The 19535-nt window shown below is 37.9% G+C and overlaps 1 protein-coding gene across 19 annotated transcripts in view; it reads left to right on the top strand.

Moving 5' to 3' along the window:
• The window catches only part of LOC110542238 (solute carrier organic anion transporter family member 1A5-like), a 200367-nt gene that overhangs the window by 157940 nt on the left and 22892 nt on the right, over nt 1-19535 (top strand). For 8 of the 19 annotated variants that reach the window (XM_060384380.1, XM_060384375.1, XM_060384378.1 and 5 more), the window contains 5 exons: nt 74-206; nt 7904-8010; nt 8471-8617; nt 12392-12490; nt 18933-19181. In XM_060384380.1, the coding sequence (XP_060240363.1) occupies nt 74-206; nt 7904-8010; nt 8471-8617; nt 12392-12490; nt 18933-19181 (735 nt within the window). Of the gene's footprint in view, nt 1-73; nt 207-3025; nt 3192-4136; nt 4172-5981; nt 6097-6116; nt 6426-6882; nt 7065-7903; nt 8011-8470; nt 8618-12391; nt 12491-18932; nt 19182-19535 lie in introns of those variants that run through there. The other 11 variants (XM_060384369.1, XM_060384370.1, XM_060384389.1 and 8 more) reach the window with 10 other exon arrangements.

Here is a 19535-nt window from a genome sequence, read left to right as displayed (position 1 = left end):
GCTGAAGAGTTTATTGACTAAGAGCTGCTAATACTTTATTGAAACAACTGTTTTCATCTCCCCTCTTCCCCAGGAAACCTTTTGTTGATTATATTCGTAAGTTATTTCGGAACAAAACTTCACAGACCTATCATGATTGGTGTTGGATGTGTAACTATGGGCCTAGGGTGTTTCATAATATCACTACCTCATTTCCTTATGGGAAGGTGAGTAGTCATTCCAGTCCTTGATGTTTTAGGTTCAACTTTCACCTACAGGAAATGAGGCTCAGACTTCTTCTCTGGGAGGAGCACTGCTCCCCCAAAGTACAGAAGGCTAACAAGGAAAGAAGATGTGCCCTCCAGTCTGCCAATACGATTTGTGAATCTTGTGGCCTGGGGTATATTCAAGATCCCATCCAGTCCATTTGTGAGCTGTGGACTTGAGACACCACTTTCATGAAGCTAAGACACATAGATGGACTCTCTGCCTCTGCCAACCCTTCTGCTGTGTCCTTCATCAGGGCTATTGATACTTTTGTTATGGGGGTATACAATTTGACATAATTGTGGTTCACCGAGCGATAGAACAATGTCAACGCTGGTTTTGTTTTCATGTTTACTAAAGTAACTTACATAGAAAACTGTAAGAAATGAGAAATTATGTTGAGTTATCTCTTACTCCCTTTCCTGCTCTCTGGGAACAATTTAAAGTTCTTTTTGCCTGCATGTCTTGTCTGTGTCAAAATATATATAAAATGTACTATTTACATTAGCATGAGTATAAAAATTGCTTCCACCATGCTCTTCTTTGTTATATATTCAATTTTATGTAGATTTAATACTAAGTTCATTTCTTTTTCTATTTTATGAACATTCTTTATGTCTCTCACTATTTCACAGTTCCCTCATAGGTGGCAGAGTGACATCCCTCAACACAGGCCAGCGGCTTTGCTGTTGTCCTGAGGCTGCCTCTTACTATTTTCTGCTGTGCTTCTGCTGTTTATCAACAGCAAACTTCTAGGTCATCTCTGTACCATATCCTTTGTCTTTTCATTATGAATTTTTCTTACTTCTTTCCCTCATCTTCTTTCCCCTCCTCTTTTTTTGTTATTTCTTTCTTCTTTTCTTTCCTTTTTTAAAAAAGATCTTTCATCTAATGAGAGAGAGAGCGAGCAAGAGAGAGAGAGAGTTTGTGTATGTGTGCAGTTGTGCATGCATGTGTCTATGTGTATGCACCATGTCTGTGTCTGGTGCACACAGAGATCAGGAGACGGTGTTGGATCTAAACCTGGAGTTACAGATGAATGTCAGCCATTTTGTTGGTCCTAGGAAATGAATCTGGGTCCTCTTCAAAAGCAACAAGTGCCTTTAACTGCTGAGCCATCTCTTCAGTCCTGCTTTTCTTTTGGAGATAGGGTCCTACTATGAAGCCTAGTCTTATCTGGAATTTAATATGTAGCTAAGGCTTGCCTCAGACTCTTGTGATTCTCCTGCTTCAGCTTTACAGCTGTTGGTGCTACAAGTGTGGGCCACTACAACTACTTTTCTTTCACCCTGCTATTAAATATTTACTGGTGGAGCAGCCTGCCCTCTGCTTTCCTGTTACTCCCCACACACTTCATGCAATAGGGTCTAGTCGAAAATTCATTGATTAGTGCTTCAGTGTCTGCAGGCATCAGGATAGTTGAGACTGTTGGTCTTCTTCTTCTTGTGGTGCTCATGTCTCCTCTGGGCCACCCCCCACCCATTCTTCCACAAGGTTCTCTACTCTGCACAATATTTCATTGTGAGTATCAATTTCTGTTCTGTTCTGTTGTTGAGCAGAGCCTCTCCGAAGACAGCCATACCAGTCTTCTGTCTACAAATACAGTCCTCATCGATAGTGTCAGGAGTTGGCTCTCTACCATGGAGTGGATCTCAGGTTGGTCACGGCATTGGTTGTACATTTCCTCAATCTCATTTCTATCTTTATCCCTGTACATCCCTTAAGCAGGATAAGTACTTCGTAGAAGTTTTTGTGGGTCGGTTAATGTTCCTTTCCAGATCCCACCATTTACCTGCAAATTTCATGATTTCCTTATTTTTCATTGCTGAGTAATATTCCATTGTGTAGATGTACCACAATTTCTGCATCCATTCTTCAGTTGAGGGGCATCTGGGTTGTTTCCAGCTTCTGGCTATTACAAATAAAGCTGCTACAAACATGGTTGAGCAAATGTCCTTTTTGTGTACTTGAGCCTCTTTTGGATATATGCCCAGTAGTGGTATGGCTGGATCTTGAGGAAGCGCTATTCCTAGTTGTCTGAGAAAGCGTCAGATTGATTTCCAGAGTGGTTGTACAAGTTTACATTCCCACCAGCAGTGGAGAAGGGTTCCCCTTTCTCCACAACCTCTCCAGCATGTGTTGTCACTTGAGTTTTTGATCTTGGCCATTCTCATGGGTGTAAGGTGAAATCTCAGGGTTGTTTTGATTTGCATTTCCCTAATGGCTAATGAGGTTGAGCATTTCTTTAAGTGCTTCTCTGCCATTCGGTATTCCTCTACAGAGACTTCTCTGTTTAGCTCTGTTCCCCATTTTTTAAGTGGATTACTTGGTTTGCTGCTTTTCAGCTTCTTTAGTTCTTTATAAATACTGGATATGAGTCCTCTGTCAGATAAAGGGTTGGTGAAGATTCTTTTTATTTTTTTTATTAATTACACTTTATTCATTTTGTATCCCCTCATAAGCCCCTCCCTCCTCTCCTCCCGATCCCACCCTCCCTCCCATTTCTGAATGCATGCCTCTCCCCAAGTCCACTGATAGGGGAGGTCCTCCTCTCCTTTCTGATCTTAGTCTATCAGTTCACATCAAAAGTGGCTGCATTGTCGTCTACTGTGGCCTGGTAACGCTGCTCTCCCCACAGGGGGAGGTGATCAAAGATCAGGCCAATCAGATTGTGTCAGAGGCAGTCCCTCTTCCCATTACTATGTAACCCACTTGGACTCTGAACTGCCCTGGGCTACTTCTGTGCACGGGTTGTAGGTTATCTCCATGAAAGGTCCTTGGCTGGAGTATCAGTCTCTGGGAAGTTCCCTGTGTTCAAATTTCCTTGTTCTGTTGCTCTCCTTGTGCATCAGTGTTCATGTGGGAAATTGGTCTGAAATTTTCTCTTTGTTGAGTCTTTGTGTGATTTAAATACCGGGAGACTGTGACCTCATAGAATGAGTTTGGTAATGATCCTTCAGTTTCTATTTTGTGGAATAATTGGAGAAATATTGGTATTAGCTTTTCTTTGAAATTCTCGTAGAATTCTATGCTGAAACCATCTGTTCCTGGGCTTTTGTTGTTGTTGTTGTTGTTGTTGTTGTTGTTGAGAGAATTTTGATGGCTCTTCTATTTCCTTTGGGTTTATAGAGCTGTTTAAATTGTTAACCTCATCTTGATTTCACTTTGGTAAATTAATTTTGTCAAGAAAATCATCCATTGACTTTAAATTTTCCAATTTTGGGAAATACAGGGTTTAAGCTAATAACTAATGATTCTTTGGATTTCCTCAGTGTCTGTTGTTATGTACCTCTCTTTGTTTCTGATTTTACTAATTTTGATATTGTCTCTTTGCCTTTTAGTTAGGTTGGCTAACTAAAGGTTTGTCTACCTTGTTGATTTTCTCAAAGAACAAGCTCTTGGTTTGATTGATTCTTTGTATTTTTCTTTTTATTTCTAAGTTATTGATTTCAGCCTCTAGTTCAATTTTTTCCTTTGTCTATTCTATTCTTTTTTATTTTGCGGGGGGAGGGTGCTTCTTTGTGTTCTAAGAGTTTTAGTTGTGCTTTTTAAGTTGCTAGTATGAGAACTCTAATTTCTTTATGAAAACAATTAGTGCTATGAACTTTCCCCTTGGCACTGCTTTCATTGTGTCCCATAAGTTTGGAGATGTTGTACCTTTATTTTCATTAAATTCTAAAAATACCTAATTTCTTTTTTTTTTATTTCTTCCCTGACTCAGTGGTCATTGAATAGAGAATTGCCCAGTTTCCATGAGTTTGTAGGCATTCTGTTATATTTGTTGTTATTGAAATCTAGCTTTAATTCATGGTGGTCTGATAGAATACAAGGTGTTACTTCAATTTTCTTGTATTTATTGAGGTGTGTTTTCTGTCCACGTATCTGGTCAGTTTTACAGAAGGTTCCATGAGGAGCTGAGTAGAAGGTACATTTTTTGTTTCAATTTTATATTCTGTAGATATCTGTTAGGTCCAATTGACTTATGTTATCTAGTTTCCTTATTTCTCTGTTTAGTTTCTGTCTCAATGATCTGTCCATTGCTGAGAGTAGGGTGTTGAAGTAGTCCCCTATTAATGTGTGGGTTTTGATGTGTGGTTTAAGTTTTAGTAGTGTTTCTTTTACAAATGTGATTCCCTTGCATTTGAGGGCAGAGATGTTCAGAATTGAGACTTTATCTTGGTGGATGTTTCCTTTAATGAGTATCAAGTGCCTTCTCCATCAATTTTGATTAATTTTGGTTAAAGTCTATTTTATTTGATACTGTAATAACTAATCCAGCTTACTTTTCTGGTCTGTGTGATTGGATAATCTTTCAGCCACTTACTCTGAGATAATGTCTATCTTTATTGCTGAGGTGTGTTTATTGTATGCAGTAGACTGATGGATCCTCTTTTGGCCTGTGTCTTTTTATCAGGCAGTTGAATTCACTGATTTGAGTGATATTAATGACAAATGATTGTTAATTCCTGTTGTTTTGATGTTGGTGGTGGGAGAGTGTATTGTGTGTGATGTGTGTGTGTGTGTGTGTGTGTGTGTGTATTTCCCTTCTTTAGTTTTTGCTGATATTTATTTCCTGTGTTTCCTTGGGTTTATTTAAGCTCCCTTCATTTGAGTTTTCCTTATCTTCTGTAGGGCTAGATTGCTGGATAGATATTATTTAAATTTTTTTTTTTTGGAATATCTTGTTGTCTCCACTTATGGCAATTAAAAGTTTTGCTAGTTATAGCAGTAGGGGCTGACATCTGTGGTCTCTTAGTGCATGTAGGATCCAGGCCTTTATGGGTTTTATACTCTGTTGAGAAGTTAGGTGTAGTATTGTAGCTCTGCCTTTATATATGACTTGGCCTTTTGTTCCTTGCAGCTTTTAATATTCTTTCTTTGTTCTATACATTTAGTATTTTGAATATTATGTGACAGGAGGATTTTCTTTTCTGGTCCAATTGATTTGGTGTACTGTAGATTTTTATATGCTAATTGGTATCTCTTTCTTTAGATTGGGGGAGTTTTCTTCTATGATTTTATTGAAAATATTTTATGGGCTTTGGAGCTGGAAGTCTTCTCCTTGTTCAATTGCTATTATTTTTAGATTCGGTCTTTATATAGTATTCCAGATTTCTTGGATGTTTTTTGTCAAAAACTTTTTTAGATTCAACAATTTCTTTGACTGGTGTATTGATTTTTTCAATTGTACCTTCTACAACTCTGTTTCTCTCTTCCATTTCTTGTATTCTGTTTGTGATGCTTTTATCTGATAAAATCTCTTCCCTAGATTTTCCATCTCCTTGCCTCAGATTATGTTTCCTTTATTGCTTCTATTTCTGTTTTCAAGTCTTGAAGAGTTTTATCCATTTCCTTCTCCCTGTATTTTCTTGTATTTCTTTAATGGATTTCTACATTTTTTTCACCAGTTGGATTGTATTTTCCTATATTTCTTTGAGTGATTTATTTTCCTCTTTTAAGGTCTCTATCATTTCATTACATCATATTTAAGATCAACTTCTTGGACTTTATGTGTTTTGGGATATTCAGAGCTTGCTGAAGTAAGATAGCTGGATTCTGGTGGTGTTTTATGGCCCTGTGTTTTGTTGCTTATGTTCTTACTCTGACATCTAGCCTTTGGTTGCCCCTGGTGTTTGCAAGCCTGCTGGTGCCTGATGATATTTGGCCTTTAGGATTTTAGGTAACCTGGTGGTCCTGGATGGTAACAGTTCTCTGGTTTTCCTGGGTGGTAACAGATCTCCGGGGATACAGGAAGAACTGGTAGTCTCTGATGGCTGCTGGTCTCTGGGATTGCAGGTGGAGATGTGGACCAGGAAATGGGGGATGCCGGATGCTGTTGGTCCCTAATAGGTGCCAGTCTCTGCTAATCCCTAATGGTAGTTGCTGCTTCCCAATGGTTGAGTGCTGGGATTATAGGCATTTCCCAACATATCTACTTTTATTGAGTGCTCAGGATCAAAGTTAGGATGGGGGCTTGCCAGGTACCAGTAAACAACTGAGTTACATGTCTCTCCAGATATATTTGTCTTTGAGAATGTGGGCTTTACCCTTTTTTGGTTGTGAAATCTTTTAGCTATTTTATTATCATTTGGGAACATTAAAAGACCTTAAATAAACAACTGAATTTTAAGTGGATGACGAACCAAATGAAGGTTATTTATATTCTCATGGTTTTGAAGGTAACAAAGTTTGTGAATAAAAATTTTAAAAATTACTATAATTTTTTTCACTTTATATTCTATTCATATCAATGCCAAGAAATATTTGGCTATTCTTGTGCTTTCCCTCTTTCTGGAAAAGGTGATACATTTTTGAAACTGACTTGTCCTCATGGTATCATGATTAGAGAGACATAGGCCTATGTCCACACTTCACAGGCAACCTCTGTAGAGATATCCAGGCCATTGTTCTAAGGGAAAGTTATTCCAACTTTTGTTCTATATCATGCAGCATAAAAGTTGGAGTGCTGACAAGTATATAGCTCCCTACTAATGCAGAATTTAGCTGCCCATGTTTTCCTCTGGTCATCTGTCACCTATCAAAGTCCTAGAAATGAATCCCTGATACTCTTCAATGGAGAGACACTTAGCTGAACACACTTTTCTCTATGTTTGCATTCTGTCATTTTCTTTCTAGGACAAGCTGATCCTTGGTGATATGTTCAAATTAAATGACCACAGTTTACTAGCACTCTTGGTCCCATGACACTGTGTTGTCAGATGGTGGATTCTGTCACATCTTCCTATGGTGTGTGGATTTTTCTTTTGTTGAAGTTATTGAACACATGAAATAATGATTGAATTCTCAGGAAAAAAAAGGTAGAACCACAGCTAGAGAACTCAGAAGAGATGTTTTGTGTTGTTTCTCTCTCTCTCTCTCTCTCTCTCTCTCTCTAAAATGTCATCTTAATTCTACATTATTGAGTCTCTTTTGGTTTTGTTTTGCTTTTGTTTTCATCTTATACCAATTATTCTTAGAAATAGTCATGTAGCAATCACAGAGAGAATCTGAACGCTATATCACCTATATGTAGAGACTTGTAAAGAAGAGGCATATTTTTGCTGTTTACTAACTTCATTTAATGATATTGATTACTTGTTATTTTACATTTGGGTGGCTTTTTGTTTGTTTGTTTGTTTGCTTGATTTTTTTGTTTTGTTTTTGACACAGGCTCTCATGAATTGAAGGCTGGTTTCCAAATTTCTGTGTAGCCAAGTGTGGCTTTGAGCTTCTGATGCTCCTATCTCTAACACTCTGGTGTTAAGGAAACAGGCATGAGCTGCTATACTTAGTTCATGTATTTTAAATTTTAAGTATAGAGCTACATTCCCAGCCTAATGATACAGATTTCTGTTTTTATTTATTTACTTACTTATTTTTTTTTTGTGTGTGTGTGTGTGCAGGTATGCTTCATTTATGTTTTCATGTAGGTTCCAGGGACTGAACTCAGGTCATCAGGCTTTTGCAGCAAGTTCTCTTTGTGCTGTGTCATCTCGCTGGCCTCACCATAGGATTTATGGTGATGAGAGTGACTGCTGTGTAAACATGTCTTTACTGGCTCTGGATGCTATGTCTTCAGGGAAGCAGGTGTCACTAATCTGCAGATGGTCTCCTTGCACTCAGCTCCTGACAGTGAATTTTTCCTGCGTCCACACAGATATGAATATGAAACAATGATTACACCTGCAAGCAACTTGTCCTCAAACAGCTTCCTGTGTATGGAAAACAGAACCCAGACTTTAAAGCCAACGCAAGACCCAGCAGGTTGATCAGTGCTTCTTATGCCTTTCTGGTCAGAGACTCAGCCACAGAATACTCCTTTATGAAGGACTTTGAATATGATACTAGCTTTAGTAGACATGTGAGACAAATGAGCAAAATTGCATTCCCTATTCAGGGAAGTGAGTTGTCTAATAACTTAGAATACTCTCACTCCTGAGTTTCAATATACTCATTAAGATTCCTTTATTTTTGAAAGTGGATATTTTAAAATTAAGCCAAAGTTATCGACTCCAGCACCATTAGAGTTTCACAAGGAAAAAATGGCTTAGAAAGATGGATTTAGACACACAATGTGATCTCTGTGATTGGTGAGGCTTAATTTTCCATTGCTGTAACAAAACACTGACCTCAGAAAAACATTTACAGAAAATTTTGAATTAACTTTCAGTAACACTGACTATCAAATTCTCATGTGGTTTTCTCGATTTTTTTTTTAATGCAGACTGTGTGAAAAAAATTAAATCATTCATGTGGATATATGTAATGGTAGGAAATATTATACGTGGAATTGGTGAAACTCCCATCATGCCCCTGGGTATTTCCTACATAGAAGATTTTGCCAAATCAGAAAACTCCCCTTTATACATTGGTAAGTTTGAAAATCAGCTTTAGGAAGGTAGAAAGTAATTCTTAATTTTAATGCTTTGTGGTTTTCAGAAGAGTGAGCAGAGTGCTTCAGCACCATTGGTCAGAAGATTGTTCAGTGGGGGAGTTAACCAGTAGCTCCAGATAAGCCCCTTAATCAAACAGTGTCTCAATGTTGGAGAGCCCCCTGATCTTTGGACCAACAGTCACACTGACTCTAAACCATTAAGAGATTCGCCAACATTTTCTGGAAAATATTCCTTAGATTAAATTGTTTGTTTTTGTTTTTCTTTTTCTTTCTATTTTTGTAGCTTTTGGGTTCTCATTTTTTTTTTACAAGTTATTGAAATTTCATTATCGGCCATTTTGTGTCTATATTATTTTAAAATATAGTTTTCCTTTTTAACTCTGTGTGTGTGTGTGTGTGTACATGTGTGTACTTGCATGTCAATGTGGTGGTCAGAAGACATGAAGACAGCTTTTGGGAGTTGACTTATGGATTGAACTGTGGTCCATAGGCCATGCTTGGAGAACAAGTGTCTTTACCTGCTGAGCAATCTGGCTGGCCTTGTAGTGTTGTCACTAGTCATGTACTCATAAACATTGCAGCATAAGCCTTAACAAACACTGTTTTAGTGAAGTGTTTGCTATCATGCTCATCATGCCAACTGATTTCTTATTTACCACTGCTCTCTTTTACTACTCGAGGGTCTGCACCCTACTTCTCTGTGAAGTTAATGGTACAGTTTTCTTCCTTAAAACCCTATAGACAAGACAAGTTTCTTCATCATTTTAACAAATATCTGGATTCATTCTTTCAGTGTATTCCTTTAAATCATTTTTTTTAAATCTATGCATCTCCCAGGCAACTGTAAATTTAGTGTCCACCATCTTATGTTTCTCCTAAATGATCTGAATTTATTATGAGTAATTTTCTCATGTTCTTAAGTAAATCAATCTGTAGTTGATTATTATAAACCCATAATTTTGTTTATGCAGTGGTCCTCAACCTGTGTTTGTCCACCCCTTAAGAGTAGAGTGACCATTTCACTGGGGTCAGCTAAGACCATAGTAAAATACAAATATTTACATTGTGATTCATAACTGTAGAAAAATCATAGTTATTAAGTAACAACAAAGTAATTTTATGGAGGAACTGTGTGTATTAAATGACCACAGCATAAGAAAGGCTGAGAAATACTGATATATAGACATATTTTTTAATTAAATAAAATCAAACAAACAGAAAAAAACACAATGAGGTTAAGAGAAAACAGGAAGAAGCTTAGTATTAATGAAGATGAATTACATTTAAAACATAACTTTTATCCATTTATGGAGACTTATTAATTTAATAATCATCTTTTCTAATGTTAATCTGGTCATTCTCTTTAGATCCTTTCACAGATATCTAAGGAAAAAATACAAGTGCTCTCTCATGATAAGATATTAGAATATGGATCTCTTTATCAGAAATCTAGTGGCAAATTATATATATAATTGATATACAAATATATAAATAATAATTTTATTAAAGTGAAGAAGATACATGATTCATGTATCTTATGCTTAGCACATAAATAGCACAGTTTCCTAAGTGAATACCTACATAATTATATAAATATTATGTGTATGTATATAATCAAATAATTATAAAACAAGAAATTGAGACTATTTAATATATGGCTCTGTATCTGAAGATATATAGAAACGAAATATAAAAACTGAGAGTTACCTATGTTAGACAATAATTTAAATACAGAAGAAATAAGGTTGACCTGGGAAGACATATAAATACTGAGAATCCATAGAGCCATAAATCAGGAGATTCTCCTATTTAGTGGGTAGAATAAGAAAAGGAAAATCAAATAAGGAGTATCCATGGGAACAAAGTTAACTGCAAACATATAGTTTAGAGAAGGTGTTAGGAGGAAGCAGACAAAAGAGGAATTGGCCAACAGTGTTAAGTAAGTTAAGAGAATAAAGATAAATAGTGCAAAAAGTGGTCTTTGGTGGAGGTCACTGGTGGTACCAAGACAGCATCTTAGAATAAGAAATCATCTGAGCAGAATGAGAGCAAAGAATCAAGGGAGACAGTGTAGGGCAGGGTTGAAGTCAGTGGAGGCTGGAGATCTTGTAGGTATCATTGCACAGAGTACATCAAACAACAGAAAGAGACCATGGAAGATAGAACAGTTTGGTACTAAGGAGTCAGGCACACAGAAGAGAACTAACCAATAGATCCACAGACAAAAAAGGAAAGACAAAATCTAAAGTGGAAAGAAGGATGGACATTGAAGTTGTTCATATCTGGGTTTCTGGTGGTAGGGATGGCTCAGGAGATTTGGAACTTCAAATAAGTTGGGAGATACTGGAAGTAGTTTCAGAGAAGCCAGGTGTGGTTAGAAGGGACCAATAAAAGCAAAATAAGTATAATGAGAAGACCAGGATAATATCACAAAGAAGTGCTGTAATGAGGACAAATGCTTTCCGTGGAAGGAAGTTTGAAGAGTGGAGCTCAGATGAGGATGCACTACAAGACATTTATTTTAACACACTCATTTAGAAACTGTGCTAGTGTCCTTTCTGTTGCTGTGAATAAATGCAACTTTGGAGAGAAAGAGGATCATTGGCTTACAATTCCATCACAACAAAAAAGTCACATTAGCAGAAGTTCAAAGTAGCTGGTCACACCCACAAGAGCAGAGAGAATGCATATGCCCATGCTATGTCTTTGCTTTCATGGTTGTGCTCAGCTGTTTCTCCACTCTTATGAAGTTCGGGACTCCCTCCCTAGGGAATGGTGCTGCCCACAGTGGGTTCAGTCTTCTCACTTCAGTTAACTTAATTAAGGCAATCTCCTACTGAGATGTCCACATGTAAACCCAATACAGACAGAACTTCATTGAGACTCTACTCCCAGGTAGTTCTAGGTTGTGTCAAGTTGACAATGAAAGCTAAGCCTCACAGGGACACTCTGAAACATGGCCATGGACACATCAAAGAATTTTGTTCACATCATGGCTTTGATGGATTTGCCTGTGGTAGTACAGTTTTGCCTTTAACTCAGCATAAAAGAGAATGTGGGATGTGGCATTAATTAATGACGTTTCTGTGTCAGAAAACTTTCTTTCTTTCTTTTATAAATACCTGAGATAATAGTTTATAAAGAGAAAGGTTTCGTTTGGCTCATATATTTGGAGATTTTAGTCTATGTCCCTGAACTGTGTGGTTTGGAGGCCTGTCATGAGGGAGATCCTTATGGTGGAAGGATGAGTGTAGTAAAACCACCCATCTTGTGACTGGGAAGCAAAAGAGAATGAGAAAAGGGCTATGGTTCTAGCCTACATGGCCTGAAGATGCACCACCAGGCCCTGCATGGGAAGGGTTCTATCAGACTCCAGTGGTGTCCTCCTGGGAAAAACTTCTATAACAGGTGATCTTTGGGGACATTCGATATTGAAACAATAGTAGGAGCTTCCTTCTCAATATTTATAGAAACCAGTACATATATATGTAACATACATATGTACATGTAACATATAGTAGATGTAATATAAATACGAAGCGTAATTTCTTTATATGTTGAATATGTAAAAATATCTGAGGTAGTATAGTAGTGCTCTCATCTAGCCTATTGCATTTGATACCACACTCCACTAAAGAAGGAAAAGAAATATAAGATTATAAACAATTCAATCTGAAGGCTTGTGTGTGTGTGAGTGTGTAAGAAAAATCATGTGTAATTACGTAAATTTCTATCTTTGTTTACTTCCAGGGATTATAGAAATGGGAAAGATGTTCGGCCCAGTAACTGGACTTCTGTTGGGATCTTTCTTTGCAAGGATTTATGTAGATATTGGGTCTGTGGATACAGGTAACAAAAATGCATCTTATTATGCAGTCCCATCCCTAGAGTGTGCGAGAATGCTATATCATTGCTCCTTTGATCATCCATTAAATAAACACCTTTTACAGATGGCAAACCTCAGGGAAGCAGAGGAAAGGATAAATTGCCATGGTCTGATTCCAAATCTACTGTTCTCCAACCACATTTCAGCCACAACTTTTTTTTAAATTTTTTATTTAACTTTTATTAATTACACTTTATTTATTTTGTTTCCCCCCATAAGCCCCTCCCTCATCCCCTCCCAGTCTCACCCTCCCCCCCTTTCTGCATGCATGCCCCTCCCCAAGTCCACTGATAGGGGAGGTCCTCCTCTCCTTCTTTTTGATCTTAGTCTATCAGTTCTCATCAGAAGTGGCTGCATTGTCAGGGTTCTAGGTTATCTCCATGAATAGTCCTTGGTTGGAGTATGAGTCTCTGGGAAGTTCCCTGTGTTCAAATTTTCTTGTTCTGTTGCTCTCCTTGTGGAGACCCTGTTCTCTCCAGCTCTTACTATTTCCCACTTCTTACATAAAATTCCATTCACTCTGCCCAACAGTTGGCCATCAGGCTCAGCATCTGCTTTGACAGTCTGCACGGCAGAAGCTTTCAGAAGCCCTCTGTGGCAGGTTCCTAGGTTGTTTCCTGTTTTCTTCTTCTTCTGATGTCCACCCTCTTTGCCTTTCAGGATGGGGATTGAACATTTTAGTTAGGGTCCTCTCTTTTGCTTAGTTTGTTTAGATGTACATATTTTAGTGGGTTTATACTATTTTGTATGTTTATATGACTGAGTATATACGTGTGTGTCTTTTTGCTTCTGGGAAACTCACTCAGGATGATCCTCTCCAGGTCCCACCATTTACCTGCAAATTTCATGATTTCTTTAATTTTCATTGCTGAGTAATACTCCATTGTGTAGATGTACACAATTTCTGCATCCATTCTTCAGTTGAGGGGCATCTGGGTTGTTTCCAGCTTCTGGCTATTACAAATAAGGCTGATAAAAACATGGTTGAGCAAATGTCCTTTTTGTGTACTTGAGCCTCTTTTGGATATATGCCTAGGAGTGGTATGGCTGGATCTTGAGGAAGCACTATTCCTAGTTGTCTGAGAAAGCGCCAGATTGATTTCCAGAGTGGTTGTACAAGTTTACATTCCCACCAGCAGTGGAGAAGGGTTCCCCTTTCTCCACAACCTCTCCAGCATGTGTTGTCACTTGAGTTTTTGATTTTGGCCATTCTCATGGGTGTAAGGTGAAATCTCAGGGTTGTTTTGATTTGCATTTCCCTAATGGCTAATGAGGTTGAGCATTTCTTTAAGTGCTTCTCAGCCATTCGATATTCCTCTACAGAGAGTTCTCTGTTTAGCTCTGTTCCTCATTTTTTAAGTGGATTACTTGGTTTGCTGCTTTTCAGCTTCTTTAGTTCTTTATATATACTGGATATGAGGGTTGGTGAAGATTCTTTCCAATCTGTAGGCAGTCCCTTTGTTTTGATGACTGTGTCCTTTGCTTTACAGAAGCTTTTCAGTTTCATGAGGTCCCATTTATTGATTGTTGCTCTTAGAGCCTGTGCTGTTGGTGTTCTGTTCAGGAAGATTTCTCCTGTACCAATGAGTTCTAGGGTATTCCCCACTTTTTTTTCTAGCCAATTTAATGTGTCTGGTTTTATGTTGAGGTCTTTGGTCCACATGGACTTCAGTTTTGTGCAATGTGATAAGTGTGGATCTATTTTCATTTTTCTACATGTAGACATCCAGATGGACCAGCACCATTTGTTGAAGATGCTATCTTTTTTCCATTGTATGGTTTTGACATCTTTGTCAAAAATCAGGTGTCCATATGTGTGTGGGTTTATTTCTGGGTCTTCTATTCGGTTCCATTGATCCACAATTCTGTTTCTATGCCAGTACCATGCAGTTTTTATAACTGTTGCTTTATAGTACAGCTTAAGGTCAGGGATGGAGATACCTCCAGAATATCTTTTATTGTAGGGGATTGTTTTAGCAATTCTGGGTTTCTTGTTGTTCCATACGAAGTTGAGAATTTTTCTTTCCAGCTCTATAAAGAATTGTGTTGGCAATTTGATGGGAATTTCATTAAATCTGTAGATTGATTTTGGTAAGATGGCCATTTTACTATGTTAATCCTGCCAAGCCCTGAGCATGGGAGATCTTTCCATCTTCTCATATCTTCTTCTACTTCTTCCTTCAGAGACTTGAAATTTTTTTCATACAAGTCTTTGACTTCCTTGGTTAGGGTTACTCCAAGATACCTTATGTCATTTGTGGCTATTGTGAAGGGTGTTGTTTCCCTAATTTCTTTCTCAGCCCTTTTATCTTTTGTATACAGGAGTGCTACTGATTTTTTTGAGTTAATTTTGTATATGGCCACTTTGCTGAAGGTGTTTATCAGCTGTAGGAGTTCCCTGGTTGAGTTTTTGGGGTCACTCATGTATACTATCATATCATATGCAAATAGTGATAATTTGACTTCTTCCTTTTCAATCTGTATCCCCTTGATGTCTTTCAACTGTCTTATTGCTCTAGCAAGGACTTCCAGCACTATGTTGAAGAGATATGGAGAAAGTGGGCAGCCTTGTCTTGTCCCTGATTTCAGTGGGATTGCTTTCAGTTTCTCTCTGTTCAGTTTGATGTTGGCTATATGCTTGCTGTATATCACCTTTACTATGTTTAGATATGTGCCTTGTATCTCTTATCTCTCCAATACTTTATACATGAATGGATGTTGGATATTGTCAAATGCTTTTTCAGCATTTAGGGAGATTATCATGTGGTTTTTTTCTTTCAGTTTGTTAATATGGTGGATCACATTGATGGATTTCCATATATTGAACCACCCGTGCATACCTGGGGTGAAGCCTACTTGGTCATAGTTGATACTATCTTTGATATGTTCTTATATTCAGTTTGCAAGTATTTTGTTAAGTATTTTTGCATCAATGTTCATAAGGGAGATTGGCCTGAAATTCTCTTTCTTTGTTGAGTCTTTGTGAGGTTTAGGTAACAAGGTGACTGTGGCTTCATAGAATGAGTTTGGTAATGTTCCTTCTGTTTCTATTTTGTGGAAGCAACCAAGCACACAACCTTATGACCACAGCCAACATCAAAATCAAAGGATCTAACAACCACTGGTCATTAATCTCTCTCAAAATCAATGGACTTAACTCTCCAGTAAAAAGACACAGATTAACAGAATGGATATGTAAACAAAAACCAGAAATCTTTTGCATACAAGAAACACACCTAAGGCACAAAGATAGACATTACCTGAGGGTGAAAGGTTGGAAGATGAATTTCCAAGAAAATGGACCCAAGAAACAAGCAGGAGTAGCCATTCTAATATCTGATAAAATAGACTAAATCAAAAGATATGGGGAAGGACACTTGATACTCATCAAGGGAAAATTCCACCAGGAAGACATCACAATCCTGAACATCTATGCCCCAAATACAAGAGCACCCACATTTGTAAAAGAAACATTGAGAAAATTTGAACCACATATAGATCCCCACACATTAATAGTGGGAGACCTCAACACCCCACTCTCAACAAAGGACAGGTCAACAAAACAGAAATTAAACCAAGAAACAATAACTCTGACAGAGGTCATGAATCAAATGGACCTCACAGACATTTACAGCACTTTACACCCAAACACAAAACAATTTACCTTCTTCTCAGCACGTCATGGAACCTTCTCCAAAATAACCATATAGTGGGTCACAAAGCAAGCTTCAACAGATACAAGAAGATTTAAATAATCCCTTGTATCCTGTCTGATCACCATGGAATAAAGCTGGACCTCAACAACAACAAAAATAGCAAAAAGCCTACATACACATGGAAAATGAACAACTTGTTACTAAATGACAGCTGGGTCAGGGAAGAAATAAAGAAAGAAAGTAAAGTCTTACTAGAACTCAATGAAAATGAAGACACAACATACCCAATCTTGTGGGACACAATGAAAGCAGTGCTAATAGGAAAGTTCATAGCACTAAGTGCCTTCAAGAAGAAATTCGAGACAGTTCATTCAAGCAACATAATGGCCCACTTAAAAACCCTAGAGAAAGAACAAGCAGACACACCAAAAAGGAGTAGACGGCTGGAAATAATCAAACTCAGGGCTGAAATCAATCAATTAGAAACAAATAAAACTATTCAAAGAATCAAAGAAAACCAAGACATGGTTCTTTGAGAAAATCAACAAGATTGACAAACCCTTAGCCAAGCTAACTAAAAGGCATTGAGACACCACCCAAATCAACAAAATCAGAAATGAAAAGGAGGACATAACTACAGACACTGAGGAAATCCAAACAATCATTAGGACTTACTTCAAAAGTCTGTATGCCACAAAATTTGAAAATTTAAATGAAATGGACAATTTTCTTGATCGATTTGACTTACCTAAGCTGAATCATGACCAGGTAAATCAATTAAATAGTCCTATATCCCCCAAAGAAATAGAATCAGTCTTCAAAAGTCTCCCATCCAAAAAAAGCCCAGTACCAGATGGCTTCAGTGCAGAATCCTACCAGACCTTCAAAGAAGAGCTAACTCCAATTCTCTTCAAACTATTCAGCCACACCTTTTTAAACTTTTACTTACACAGGTTGTTTCCGATGAGGCAATCACTGTGGGTAGCCAAACAGATATTTCAGTTATGTCATGACCACCAATTTATAAAATTTTCATATGACAGGCAGAAAAGCTCATTTACTTCTATAAAATATATCATAGCATACTGCTATATAAAAATATTTTTCTTAATTTTTATCAGTTATTTATTTTATATTCTGATGGCAGCTGCCCCTCTCTCCTCTCTTTCCAGCCAATCTCTCTTACCTCCCCCTCCACCACCCCAATACACCCCTCTTTTCCTTCTCCTCAAAAGGGGGAAGGCTTCCCATGGATATCAACCAGCCTTGGAATATCAAGTTGCAGTAAGACTGTTGTGGCTAGAAAAAGCAGCCTAGTTGGAGGAAAAGAATCCAAAGGTAGGCAACAGAGTCAGTGACAGCCCCTGCTCCTGAATTAGGAGTCCCACATGAATACTGCACTGCACAAATGTTACATATGTGCAGAGGGCCTAGGTCTGTCCCACCCATGCTCTCTTGTGGGCACTTAAGACTCTATGAGCCCCTATGGTCCCAGATTAGCTGATTCTGTAGATTTTCTTGTTTCCTTTGACCCCTATAGATCCTTCAATTCATCTTTCGTTCTTCCACAGGATTCCCAAAATTCCACTTAATGTTTGGCTGTGGGTCTCTGCATCTGTTTCCATCTGTTGCTGAGTGAAGCCTCTCTGATGACATTTATTCTAGGCTCCTGTCTCCAAGTATAGCAAAATATCATTAACAGTGCCAGGGATGTGCTCCCTCTCATTGCGTGATTCTCAAGCTGGGCCCTTCTTGATAATTCTGCTCCATCTTTCACCCCTGCACATCTGTGGTCAGGACAAGTTGTGGATGTCGGGTTTGTGGCTGGTGTCCCAATCCCTCCATTGGAAGTAATTCCTGTTCACAGGAGTGGTTACAGCTGAAACTCCATATTCCCCATTGCTAGGAGTCTTAGCTAGGGTCACCCTCACAGATTCCTGGGAATTTTCATTGTCCTGGGTTTCGAGCTCATCACAGAGATAGCTGCCGCCCCCAAGCCAGTTGTCTCTCCCAATGCTCTCTCCCTCAATCCTGCCCCCACCTCATCCCTCTTTTTCGCATGCCCATCTCTTCCCCAAAATAGTAATTTTTATTGAAATGAAAAAATAATTGGGTACCATGTATATTGTTTTAGTATTTTTATTTGTGTATGTGTGTATGTCTGGGAGGAGGTTGCCTGCTGAAGTCAGAAAGGGTGTCAGATTTCCTGAAATCAGACTTACAAGAAGTTTCCTGTAAGTGGGTCCTGGGAAGAGAACTCAGAACCTCTGTAAGATCATCAATACCCTTGGCCACTGAACTGTCTCACCTGTCCTCTTCTTGCCAACTGTGATGTTTTGAGACATGAATACATAAGACTAAATATAGTTCCTTAAATATGTCTCCAATCTTGTTTCTGTCTTTGCGAAATGTAGTTTTAACTATTTCTCCATGTAGCACTGCAGAAACATTCTTCTTAGTTAATTTGAACACCAGCAAATTGAGCAACCTCAGACAGTTTTTCTAAAGGAATAAACAAGCCCAGTGGTATGGTAGATGTTTATAATCCCAGAATTTGGGGAAAAGACACAGAAGATCACAAGTTTAAGACACACACACACACAAAAAAAAAAAAAGAACAAAGGTATGAATAGTGAACACATAATATACAAATTATATATTTATATGAATTTATGGACTTCAATAGTTTCCTACAGTTTACACAAGAAAGAATGGTGTAAGCTAATACAATATCTCTATTTCTTTACAGATGACCTGACCATCACCCCTACTGATACACGCTGGGTCGGTGCTTGGTGGATTGGTTTTCTGATCTGTGCAGGACTGAATATCCTGATCAGCATCCCGTTTTTCTTTTTGCCAAAAACACTCCCAAAGGAAGGACTAAAGGATAATGTGGATGAGACTAAAAAAAACAAAGTTGTGGATGAGACTAAAAACAACAAAGTTGAGAAATACAGAGAAAAATCCACAGAGGAAAAACATGGAATCCCAAAAGGCAAACAGATAAATTTTAAACTCTATTTGTTCAGATTGGTCTGAATTCAGTGGGCATTTGTCAGGCTGTGCTGTGTTAAGATATTTTGTCACTAATCTTCCCTACTCAGATGTGATAAACTTCTTCCACAGTCACCACTCAGAATAGGTCACATGATAGGAAACCTGGCTTACCTTAAATTAGACTTCATAAAAAATTTAAGTCAATATGAACACTAAATGAGCAAATATTTTTTTCCATCGGTTTTGAAAATCTTATTCTATAGAAAATATTAGTCCAAGTTAAAAAATACAAATAACCAGAAATTCAAGGTAAAGATAAAAAACTGTTTGATAAGAGAAAATATTAGTTTAA

This window comes from Meriones unguiculatus, chromosome 5, assembly GCF_030254825.1.
Source record: "Meriones unguiculatus strain TT.TT164.6M chromosome 5, Bangor_MerUng_6.1, whole genome shotgun sequence".
Lineage (NCBI taxonomy): Eukaryota > Metazoa > Chordata > Mammalia > Rodentia > Muridae > Meriones > Meriones unguiculatus.
This window is presented reverse-complemented; position numbering and strand designations above follow the sequence as displayed.